Genomic DNA, 13,380 nt, shown 5'->3' on the forward strand with positions numbered 1-13,380 from the left:
TGGCATGCACCACCATGCCCAGCCTAAAATTTAAACAGCCACATTTGCTAGGGAATACCATATTAGATAGCACACTCGACATGTGCATAGATAGGATTATTATTTAACAAAATGAATCATTCAAGTAAATTTTTCCTGCAAATGGGATAAAGAGATTAAATAGAAGGGAAGTGGTAAATTCATTCAGTGACAAACTCACACACTTGTCACTATCAATATTCTTAGCTGTAAATGCAAAGGTTCAATCTGTTGTTACTAAGCTAATGCTTCTGTTTATATTCCTTCTTGAGCTAGAGGAAAAGTCTTATTCATATCTAGAAGAAAGCAGGGGCTCAATGCATTTTGACTGAATGAGCGAAGGCAGAGGTGAGCAGATGAAAATTTCTCACCAAGGCCCCTGAGTTACCTGAGATACCCTGGCCACAGTACTTCATGGCACCCTTGCCACTGACTTGACCTGCCATACATGGCCTTCTTCAAGAAACTACAAAATGCATCTTTTATCCACAAGCGAATGACTGCCTATGGAGTCCTTTGATTGTGAATTAAAGTTATATAAAAACACCTAAAACAATTAAGGCAGAAAAATGAACAGATTTTAAAGTCTTTTTCACTGACTAAGGACTAGCATGGCTTTTTATATTTGATTTTAGCCCTAGTTTTAAAAACTGTTCCATCCATGAAGTGTTTTCCATGGCTTTCATTTATAATTTACTTACATATGTCTTTTTACACACACACAAAAATGTTTTACCACAGAAATGAAGAATATAAAAGGGTTGGTTTTTTTCAAGGTCATTAATATCAGTTTCCTTCTTTCCTTCCAATAATATGAAGTAAAAACTAATAATAATAATATCTAAAATAATATGTCAAAGAAAAATATTTCTTAAAGCCTCAGAGCTCTTAAAATGACACTTCAACACATGTACTTATTTTCAACGCAGCAAAGAAAGAGCTGTTTGAACTAAACACAAACCTTTTCTCAGATGTGGTTCATTTTCAAGTACTATAATTGATAGCAACAGAGACAATTATAAGGGTACTAATCTAAGAGAACTTGAGGTTATGGGCTGATAGTCAAAGAGGTAAAAGCTTAAAAATAAAAAGCTAAGTTGTTAAAAAAAAATCATTGTTCAAATACTAATATTTCAAATAACTTGAAAAAAATCTGTAAGGGCCGATCTTAGCTGAAAATAACTGCAGTCAGAATTAATCTGTATATATATATAGGGAATTTTTCTGCATATATAGTGCTTCCAAAAAAAATTCTAGAATACAGAGTGTGTTTCAGTGATATACTTTTGATGGAGAATAAATGTTTAAGAATCTCAACAACAAATCTAATTATATGGCATCATCTTACTCTCATGCCATGCATAGCTTATTTCCGAGGTTTATTCCTATCAGTGACACTGTAGCAACTCCCTTATTTGGATTTATAATATAAGAGCCAACCAATGGCAGGGTAGGATACAGGAGAAACCAAAACTTAAACTTCTATACTGGGCACATTGAAGAAGAAAATACTACATATTCCTCATTATGCACATTTTTATTATTGGCTTTTTGCATTATAGCAATAAACAGTTTACCCTAAACTGGTTTTCTCATTTTACTCAGTATAAGTCTGAATTAATTTTTCTATAGTTATCTGGTATTTCAGATGACAGAATACCAATAAATCTTAAAGTCCATCTTAATAGCCCGGGGACAGTGGCTCATGCCTGTAATCCCAGCACTCTGGGAGGCCGAGGTGGGCAGATCACCTGAGATCAGGAGTTCGAGACCAGCCTGGCGTGGTGAAATCCTGTCTCTACTAAAAATACAAAAATTAGCTGGGTGTGGTAGTGGGTGCCTGTAATCCCAGCTACTCGAGAGGCTGAGGCAGGAGAATCGCTTGAGCCTGGGAGGCAGAGGTTGCAGTGAGCCGAGACCATGCCACTGCAGTTCAGCCTGAGCAACAGAGCAAGACTCCATATCAAAAAAAAAAAAAAAAAAAAAAAAAGTCCATCTTAATAATTTGGAAGACAATCTTTTATGAGAAAAATAAGCAAGAGAAAATGCAGTTCAAGTGGGTTACAAAGCTAAGTGAATGCCCCATAGCACTCCTCTACAGCAGCCAACCTGCAGGTGCTGCTGGTTCATAACGGAGATATGTCAGAATTGCACGTGTATTCTAAAGAGCATCTTAATGGGAAGAGAGAAAATGTAATCTCTGAAAATATAGAACATCCTTCCTCAAGGGAGGGTTACTGTTTTAACACATCTACTATGTGACAAGCACTGGAAATACAAAAAGAATGACATAGTCCAAAATCACAACATGTCTATGGTTTAGCACAAAAAGCTCACAACTAAAAAGATCACAACAGTGGAATACATGCTTCTGCTGAGACGTGTAACAGGTTCCATGACAACACAGAGGAAGAGCCCCTAACCCAGACTGAGGAGTCAGCAAAGGCTCCCAGAAGTAACAACTGAGCTGTGGACAGATGAGCTGACATGTGAAGATTAGCCTCAAAGGCAGTGATCATGGAAGGGCATTTCAGGTAAAGGAAACAAAACCAGTAAAATCAACAGTGAGAGTAAGACGATGCAAGCTGCTCTCAGGAAATACTGAGGAGGGTTGAGACATTATCAAATCTTTAAATGGAATCTGGTACATAATGGTGCTTGCTATGTAATAAGTAATATAAATGTGCTAGCCTTGTTCTTACTATTATCCCTTCTAGAAGAATAGTGAGATTTAATGTAGAAAGGTAATGTGTTATTGGAGAGCTGATATTTACATAAGGAAGTATAATTAGATGATATGCTTTTTAACAGAAGTAGTCCCATACTTGCTATAAAATGTAGGACAAGTCATCTATAAATAGAATTTTTAAAAATTAAAGGAAAGAAGGAAGAAAGGAAGGTGAGAGGGAGGGAGAAAAAGAGAAAGGAAGGAGGACGAAAAAAGAGAAGCAGAAAGGAAGAAAAAAGAGAGAAGGAGGACAGAAGAAAAGAACAGACAAAAAGAGGCAAAAGAGAGGAGGAAGAAGAGGGAATGAGGAAGGAAATAAAAACAGAAGGAAGAAGAAAAAAGAAAGAAGAGAAAAAAAAGAAATCAAAGGAAAAGAGAGGAAGATGAAGAGGAGGAAAGAATGGGAGGTGAGAAGAGAAGGGGAAGGAAGAGACAAGAGGGGAAGATAAAGATAGAACAACAGAAAAGAAATCCATAAGGATTTACTTGAAAGAAGTAACAGTAAAAGAATAAAGAAGGGAACAATGGGGCACACTACTCAAATGTTTGGGGCATGATATCAGAAAGAAATTCAAGGTAACTCCATGATTTCCAGCCTGACTTAGTTGAAAACAGGAGTAAAGAAGAAAGGAGGCAAAAAGGAAGTTGTGGGGAACTTCACTTTTACATATGTTGACTTTGAAGTGCCAATGAATACCAACGTGGAGCTTCCCATCAGCTGGAAAAACAGGTCTTGGAACAAGCCATCATTTATTATAAGATTCCCAAATATGTTCCTGGACACATGAAAGGATGCAGGCATTCTTTAATCTTATATCAACAGTTCGCCTAAATGTGAAAGGAGAAATGCTAGGCCAGGAGACTCTGAATTCCCCAACTTCTCACTATGTCCCACCCGTCTATCACTTTCTGAATTCAATGAAATCACACAGCTCCAAGCACGGCTGGAGAACCCAGCACACTACAAATTGGACACTCTAAAGGCATTCCCATTTGTTCGCTGCTTCCACACCCATTCCTGCGCTGAATGTAGGCAGAGGATAAAACCTTAATTACATAGCCTTGAAGGACAGAAATGGGAATGGAGTGTATCTCCTTAACATGTAATCTGCATGGAAAAAAAAAACAAAACTAAATTGTGCTTGGTAACTAGAAGAGCATAAGACAATTTTCAGACCATCATTTAAGTCATAAATTCCTAAAACAAAGTCCTCTAAATGAGGGGAGTACAAAATAAGTCAAACACATGGATGAAATGTCCCTTAATTTGGGGATCAAACATTATATCCTTAATTGATTACATCAAAATTTGCACCTTACTCACTCTACCAGAACTAATTTCTGCAGCAAAAGTACCAGGGAAAATGAATCACAGTAATTTTAAAAAGACGAATCAGCAAATTTAATTTTCTTTTTACTGATTTCAACTAGAAGCTTAGTAAGTTCAAATAAGGTAGCATTACACTACACGGAGCCGATAGCAGACAATCTCAAAGAAATCACCCAAGTCCCCAAAATCAATGTGATTCACAGAGACTGCATCAAAGAGCTCTGATTTACCAGTCTTCTATCTCCTCCCTTATGTGCAATTGGCCTATCTTCTATTGCTTTGCTATTGGCAGTAAACTCGGGCTCATGTTTGACCAGGCCATATATCAGGCTGTGATATATGGTTGTGAAGACAGGCTTCCGTGGCCTGTCTATCCTGCTTTACATTCCATTCTCTCTACTTATGCAACTCTGTGATATTGGGCATGATACTTTAATCTATGCTGTTTCCTTATATTTTTAAATGGACATAAGGTTAGTGTTTACTTCTAGGGCCATTATGAAGATGAGTTGATAAACACATGTAAAGAACTGAGCTTCATATACACATGTAAGAAACCCTTAGTAAATTTTAGCTATTATTAGAGGCAAATTCAAAATTGGAAAAAAATAAGGGAGCTGTACAAATTTTGATGATGTAAGCTAAAAGATGAAAGACGTATGAATCAACTTAAATGTAAGACAGAAAAATAAATTTTACATTTGATTTCAATTAAAATTAAACAAGGGTTTATATGATGTTCTGAAAATGTATAACATTTGCTTCAAAATGTGGATCACCTGATGAAGAATTCAAGAGATCTACGGTCTAATGACTGTCAGAATCAGACTCCACGAAGGAAATCAGAAAATGAACAGAACAACTTTCTCTCTCCAAACTTTCCCCGTATTGGCACACTACTTACATATCTGTGTTTCTAACAGCGGCACGTATGCTGTAATTACAATGATCCAAGAAATAAAAAACACTGAATAGTCTCCCGACTTGAGATAGTTAGCAGAGCAGGCCACAGGAGAGGTAAAAAGTTTTCTTAGGAGTTGAATAATGCTAAATTTGATCGAATCCACTGATAACCACAATTTATTCTCCTAAACATTCTGCCTAGAGAAAAATTCTGATATTCAATAAAATTATACATGTTCTTTTAAATGATAACAAATAAACCGAAAATCAAAGATGATACCAACTGTCATGAACAAGGTCAAAAAAGATTCAACTGACATGCAGGTAAAGGGATTAGTAATGATAGTTGAACTATTCTACTAGAGTGGCTACATTATTTAGCTCTGCCATCTCCACTGATGAAAATAACCTGGTAAATACCAGACCTTTGTCTTGCTTTATGGCCTTGGCGTGAGCATATGTCTTATTTTGCACACTTTATTACTTGTTAAAGAGACACAGTCCTGAAAAAGAAGTGTGGGTTCATATGCCAAACATTCTGTATTCTATGACAGTCTGAATTGATTCAAGTCTCATTCACCAGTTTTTCTAAACTGAAATTGTCCTCAACTCGGAAAAACAAAGAAACAGAACGTGCTAAGATCTACAACTTCCCTCCTACTCCAGATCAAAGAAAATGTGAAGGCAAAAAATAAATGTTTAGAAGTAAAATTCAAGACAAGTCAAAATAAACCACAATGAGATTAATGGTCTCTGATTTTTTTTTTTTTCAAACCAAACTGTAATCCCCTGCTCAAACGATTGTACTGATACATGTTAAAGATCTATAAACTCATACAATTAACTCTGTTGAAGATACAAATCCGAAGAATGACTTCCTCTCTCTAAAATCTGTTCTTCCTGCTTCTAACATGACATATTGTGCAACTCTGATAAAAATATTTACAACATAGAAATGTAACACTCCTAGCTCAAACATAAGACAGTCCTTCGTAAGTTAATCATGTGATTCTTCTATTAGCCTTAGAATTTCATTAAGGGCCAAAATAAATTTAATAGCTGGAAACCAGTAACTACCTTCTTAGAGTCCTGAATAATGCAGTAATAAAAAAGAATTTACTAATATGAAAAGGCAACAAATATATCATGAGCATCTGAACTTGGGATTGCATAAACACTTTCCCATGGGAAGCACAACTTGACAAGACTCCTACTTTTATAACCTGATCTGAGTGCTAAAAGCTCCCCAATAAAGATGATGCAAACACCCAATGCACAGCACATTAAGCCCTAATGAAACAGCAAAGGCCGCGTCGTTAATTCAGGCCTCCATTCAGCAATGGTTTAAATACAAGCATAATAAAGCAGATTAAAAAGAAAGAAGCTGGCAGGGCGCAGTGGCTCACACCTGTAATCCTAGCACTTTGGGAGGCCGAGGCAGGTGGATCACGAGGTCAGGAGTTCGAGACCAGCCTAGCCAATATGAGGAAACCCCGTCTCTACTAAAAATACAAAAAAAATTAGCCGGGCACGGTGGCAGGCACCTGTAATCTCAGCTACTCGGGAGGCTGAGGTAGGAGAATCGCTTGAACCTGGGAGGCGGAGGTTGCAGTGAGCAGAGACCATGCCACTGCACTCCAGCCTGGGCGACAGAGCGAGACTTCGTCTCAAAAAATAAAAATAAAAATAAAAAAATAAAAAGAAAGAAGCTGTAATTACTTTTTTAAGAACTCGATCTCTTGTATTATTGGTCTCTATGGCAGCCTCAGTGGCTGAATACAGATAGTAAATATTACATGAAAAGCTAACCAATCATGCTGCATCTATTATTTTTAAAAATTTAAGCATGACAATTGATAGAACATGCTGGATAAATGAAAAATTGGGAAACTAACATCCTGGTCAAATCAATTAATTCTAAGCTAGCCATTACAGCTTCTCTTGTTTTCTTGGTAAAGAATTGACATGTCTTCTGCTTTCGGGCTGGGCATGCTACCTCAAGGTGTTGGGAGGAGAATCTGATAAAAGCCACACTTAGAAAGGACGGTCTTGGCTTTCTGATGGCTATTTACAGTGACCTCCATTATCCGGCTGGGGCTCTATCCACTATGCAGCACAAAGAAACATTGTTATTTGACAGTATTTTTACAAAGTTGTAATTCTTTGACTCAGTCATTTGTGATGTAATTTATACAAAAGTGGATATTATCAGTACAAGCATGTCTACATTTCAATTATTCCTCCACGTATATTTGAAATAACTTGCACTTAAAACTGGAAATCTTAGAATTTGTTTAAATTACTGTACTTCTTTTTCCCAACTGTATATCTCATATTTGCACTCAAGTCCATTCAAATTATTTAAAACCATCCATGTCAAACCAAAATATAGATCAAAGCCATAGAGTTCTTTCAGTCTTTTGCTTTTGGCTTCTGTTACTTTTTTCTTGGCCTAAAATGTCATAAATCTATCATTAACCACCAACTGTTCTGAATGTTTTTTGAAAAGCAAGTTTAATTGAAAAGAATTAATGAATTCTTCATCTATTACTTCAATTAGCTTGAATTATGGACTTATATAAATAATTCCTAAAATTGAATGATTATTTGTCTGTAATACTCATATTTACCAACATCTTTTTATCAGAACACACACAGGCCATTAACTTACTATATGTTTCTGACAAAACGGCATTAAAGAAATTCTATAGTCAGTATTTTATCTCCCACAGCTTTTAGCCTCCACAAAGTTTAACCGCCAAGGAAAGAATCTCTCAAATAGCATTTCAGTAACACAAACTTGTGGGTAAAAAAGGAAATTTCAGATGCGTTTTTATTCATTTTATGCGTATAGAAAAACTGTTCAATATTTATTTCAGCATAAAGATATTAATAAGTTACTTATCTTCAGACATTTTTCTGCATCAGTATCTGGCATATGTGCAAAGCATTCAAGATTAGCATTCGCCCTACAAGTATATTCAGTGTTAGCCTCACACATTGAAGTTAACCCTTTAGATGCATTTCAAAATCCAATCGTTTGAAATAATCACGCACTCTTTCCACAGATTACATTTTTTTCTATTTTTAGCAATATTATTTATCTTGGAAAAAATTTGATCTTAACAAGATTATGTTCCTGCATGCTCTCTCCTACCACTTTTTGTCTTCCTCGCTGTGTGCTGCAAGGACTTAGCAGACAGCATAGTCGAGGATCAGCTGTTTTATTTCTACTTCTATTAGTTCAAACTTAGATAGCTCACACATCTGTTTTACTTCTAAAATCACTGCCCAGGAAAAGTGTCCAGCTCCTTCTACCCAAACATAAACTTTACTATAAATAACCAAGAACCTAACAAATAACTGTTTGGGGGAAATGGAAGTGTGTTTAAAAATCTGAATTCTTCCAAACTATAGGCCTTAGTAATCTTCGTTTTTAGAGCTTTCCTGACAGCCTAGATCAGCTTCCCTCAGAAGTTGTCCCTAGAGTGAACAAACTGAAACTCCTGCCGGAAATCCAGGTATTAACTTCATATTACTTGCTAATTATAAAACACCGTTTCACATACTGACATTATTCACTTCCAACCCTTTTATCTAAAACACGTATTTGCTTCCCAATCATAGTTTGACAGCAGAGTGTATCTGACATAAGACAGTGAAATGATCTTTAATAGACAGCAGTTCAAAGCATGTAGCTTTTATGCATAATAATTATGTTGGGTTAATTTGCTGCTCCACAGAAATAATTCTATTTGTGGAAATTCACAAACTAAGACAGAATTTTTAGAGTGCTTTACCAAGATGAAACTGGTGTTTAAAGAGTTCTTTACATCTCCCTTAAACTGATAAGATTGCCATTCTGACATTTAAAGGACCAGGAAATTTCTCTTCTGATTCTTCTTACAAGTATTGCAAAATATGTTCACTACCTGTTATTTATAACCTCTTTGCCTGACTTTCTTAATTGGCATTAGGTCAATAGAGAGGTCTGAGGCAAATGAGCTATAGCTATCGAGTTGATAAAAATGACTGATATTTTAAGGGATTTATTTCATTAGTTCTCTGGGTACTACTAATCATTCCTAAAAAAGGTCACTAGTAAAGCTAACATGTTTTGAAATCCCCCTGGCCTTATAATACAATAAAAATCTACAAACTGTAACAAAATCTAATACACTTTCTCAAGCTGACCGTGAATTTTGACTATGCTAAAATTACTAAAATTAAATGTATACATTTATTTAGACTCAGTTCCATGTTTCATTTTATGCAAAATGGTAACAGTTTCTTTTTTCCATTTCACATATGCCATAAACTAGAGACAGAAAGATAGATCAAAAAGGTAGGCTGTTTTTAATGAAAGTACAAATCTAAATTATTACTAAATGCTTTCATAAATTATTGTCATTTTCCTTAAATGCAGAAAGGAATGCTTTATTGGCCCCTACCAAGGTCATTCTGGTGTCCCTAATACTTAAAATCACATTTACTTCTTTCTAATCAATGTAAAATGTTATATCCCAGTTTTCATTTGCAATTATTTTGCCTTTTCAGGAGTATCTCTGCAACCATCAATATGACCCGTCAGGATGAATATAAAATCAAATCCTAATCCAAGAGATAAGAAATATCCTCACTGAAAGAAAGATTATAGCAAAAGCCTTATAATGTAAAGCTGGAACAAGGCATGAATTATCATCATGTACAACCATAAAGATTAGTAACATTTTTGGAAGACTGTGAAAACATCAAATTACCATGAAAAATGTCCAGAATTGTGAAGCTTAGCTAATGCCATGAAAAGACTTTCCCAAATCAAAAAAGATGCTGGGATTGTATACCACAATAAGAGGCTAAAAGTTGTCTTTAGACAACTCTGAATATACTTGTAATGAAGTAGCTATGGAGTACGTCCATCTCTTCTGCTAGATTTAGCGGGCTACCTGTCTGGTACTGGGACCTTGGTTTTAACATGTATGTAAGAATTCACATTTCATTTCTAATAACTTTTTCTGTACAAAGAGACAATACGAAGTACAAACCTGCACATCATAGGTCCCATTTAGTAAAACAGGCCTTGAAGAATTGATGTCCTGCAGCACACCAGAAAACACAGAACGGTTGACCTTCTGGAAGTCTTTGGAATGGCTGAACTGCACCATGTTATGAAGGGCCAAGATTTTGCTGTCCAGCTCAGCATCCTGCCTGGTGCGGTTATGCAGTCCTAAGTGATACTTTCGGAAGTGCTTAATCAGATCTGTGGGGTCATTGCCATAGTAACCATATCCACAGATATTGCATTTAAAGTCCTGAAGCTCTGGAGACAGAGGTGCCGGGTCTGGGTTGTCATTCACCAGTAAGTCAGTTTTGGATTTATTCAGTCTTACACCCCCATCTGAAGGCACTTGTGGGTTTTTTGAGGCCACTGAAACTGGGCTCAAACCTTGACAATTGGCTTGACCACTCTGTGCTTGCCCTGTTTCCTCCGTAGCCTTTGGTGACATCTTCTGATCTTCCTTTGTCTCCATTGAGTCCCCTGAGGGGGTGCAGGCCATATCTTGAGGGTCATCTGCTTCTGCTCTTTGAGGAGACTTCAAGGGCTCACAGACTCCCCCAGCAGCTGGACATGAGAAAGCCAACATATTTCTGTCTGTCACCTCATCATGCGGAAAGGAGGGAAGGTTTCCTCCCTTACTGGGGCTTTCATAATTGAAGCCAGCCTTCTCACTCAGGACTGCGCTTTTCAAGTCCTTCTTACTGCTAGAAGATGGATCTTGAACATGCAAGCTATGTTCCTCCTTATGATTTAGTTCTGCAGCATCACTCTGATCCGTGTTTTCTGACATCTGATCTGCAGTAAATTCTTTGTTCTTTCCAGATACCTTGCTTTCTGTACCTATAGGCTCCAGGATCTGGCCCTCGCCTTCACTCGCAACGTTTCTCAGAGGGGGGTTCTTTTTCCGGACCATATCTGCAAAGATACAGGGAAAAGGCAGATACAGTGTTATTTGAAAGTTACAGAGATATAATTGTATCTGGAATATTTTACTTATGCAAGTTTTTTAAGGGCCATAATCAAATGCTTCCTCTAGGAAAAAAAATCAGTTCTAAAAATAGCAAAAAGTTGAGACTAAAACAAACAATTTACATGTAGAATGACTTTTGTAACCAAGAGTGGCTCATTTATTATTTTAAGGTTGTTTTATGAATAATGAAGGATTTTTATTACTAGGTTTACCCTTCCTATTACTTATGCTTTCCTGAAAATATATTTTTGCCCAATTTCTTCCTTCCATTGTAGCTAACAATATATATACATGCTTATATATTTATATATGGTCTATATTATATATAACATGTACACGTTGTGTTTATAAAATATATGTGTGTGTTTATGTTTATGGAATACATCACGTGTTTATTTATATGGTACATATATGTATACATGAATAACATAAATTGGAATTCGATATTGTTACCCTATGCAACCGGGATGTAAATATAGTTTCAAAAAAAAATCTTCATTGTCAAAAAGACAGAAACAGCTATGTTATAAACAGAGTGAAAACTGCCTCATCACTTTCAGGAAGTGGAGGATGACAAACGTTCCAGCTCTGACCTACCACCAAATTTCTTTAAGCCACATTTGGAGCTTGCCTGAAAGACAGAAGAAAGACCTGGTACACATCACAGTGGTTGGATCAGGTTTTCCTAGGACTCTGTCCAGCATGTTGGGGAACCTAATAAGCTCTGGGTGTCCCATACGCAGCCTGGTGAAAACAGTACCTGTTCCACCACCGGGAGTGCACTGGAAACTGACTAAGAAAGAATATTAAGCTGAACCATATGATATTGTCCTTGCGTCGCTCAAAACAGTAAAATATTAGCAGTTTCCTATGGTTCACCTTTACACATTAGCTCAACCATGTCTCTCAAGTTAAGTTAGTGACATCAGTGACTGGGGTCAAAAGAAGAATACTGGAACAAATTCTTCTGCTGGAATAGAATGAGTCAGAACTCTAAGAATATAAAATAAACTAAGAAATAATTTACGTAGTGTCAATTAAAGAATACATTAACAAAGGCTGGTCGAAGACTGGGTTCCATGGCTGCTGTTTCTTAATCACTCAGCTTAAAGAGCTGTCGAGTGCTGTGTAAGTCATCACCCCAAATGTCTCTTGGAAAATTCCACCTGTGACATTCTGATTAAGTAAGACTTCTTTGTTAGCTGACTTCACCATAAGGACTAACAGTTAGTTATACCACGATTATCCAAAATGTGCTGAGAAAATCCAAATAACATAGTTTAGTCATTTTCATCTATAATTTCTTCAAGTACTGAAGTACCACATTAGCTTTGGATATATAGGTTTACCTTTGCTTCTGAAAAGCTGGTCATGCAAAATTTTTATATGAATCACTGAACAACGATAGTGCACTAGAGTATAAAGAATCATTTACAAAGTAAAAATGTGCCACAGTGAATGTCAAAAATAGTATAATGGTACTTAAGAAAGTACACTGGGCAAAGCGCAGGGGCTCACGTCTGTAATCCTAGGCACTTTGGGAGGTCACAGTGGGTGGGTCACCTGAGGTCAGGAGTTCGAGACCAGCTGGCCAACATGGCAAAATCCTGTCTCTACAAAAAATACAAAAATTAGCTAGGTGTGGTGTTGCACTCCTGTAATCCCAGCTACTCGGGAGGCTGAGGCAGGAGAATTGCTAGAACCCAGGAGGCAGAGGTTGCAGTGAGCCAAGATTGTGCCATTGCACTCCAGCCTGGGCGACAAGAGTGAAACTCCATCTAAAACAAAACAAAAACAAAAACAAGCTAAAAAAAAAAAAAGAAGAAAGAAAGAAAGTACACTGTTCTTACACATCAATAATGTTATTTGCCAAATATCTACAGAAGCTTTCTCCTGGAACAAAATACACATATACAGGATGAAAGAGTGAAGTTTCAAGTAGAAGTGGTTGTGTTGAGGCAATGTAAATGTGCCTGACTTCTGAAGGGAGGAAGAGGACTATGAGCTTCTCATCTTGGTTATTCTGTTAGGCCCTAAAATTAACGAAGCCTGATGACCACTGTTAAAAAAGGAAACACTGGTCAACTATTTTTTTTTAATGTTTGCATTTCAATGTCTTATGTGTTATGTCAACCTTTTAGGAGTCCTGTACTCTTTTGTCAGAAGTGACTAAAGAAGCCCTGGGAATGTGTGAAAATACACAGAAAACTGAAGGGCAATTTTACTAGTATTCAATAAAGGGAAAATGGGGGGAAAAAGACTAAATGGGCAACCTGAAAAAATTAGTTATCATTTAAAATATAAGTTTAAGCAAACTATGCACGGTTTTAACGTGGTCTACAGAAAAGGATATTTTAGGTTGTAATCAGACA

At 36.6% G+C, this 13,380-nt stretch overlaps 1 protein-coding gene across 11 annotated transcripts in view; it reads right to left on the reverse strand.

Moving 5' to 3' along the window:
- TRPS1 (transcriptional repressor GATA binding 1) overlaps positions 1–13,380 on the reverse strand; it is a 261,087-nt gene that overhangs the window by 200,969 nt on the left and 46,738 nt on the right. For all 11 annotated transcript variants that reach the window (XM_021942574.2, XM_021942568.2, XM_021942570.2 and 8 more), the window contains one exon: positions 10,025–10,953. In XM_021942574.2, coding sequence (XP_021798266.2) covers positions 10,025–10,951 — 927 coding nt within the window. In that variant the 5' untranslated portion in view covers positions 10,952–10,953. The remainder of the gene's footprint in view (positions 1–10,024; positions 10,954–13,380) is intronic.

Source organism: Papio anubis, chromosome 8, assembly GCF_008728515.1.
Source record: "Papio anubis isolate 15944 chromosome 8, Panubis1.0, whole genome shotgun sequence".
NCBI lineage: Eukaryota > Metazoa > Chordata > Mammalia > Primates > Cercopithecidae > Papio > Papio anubis.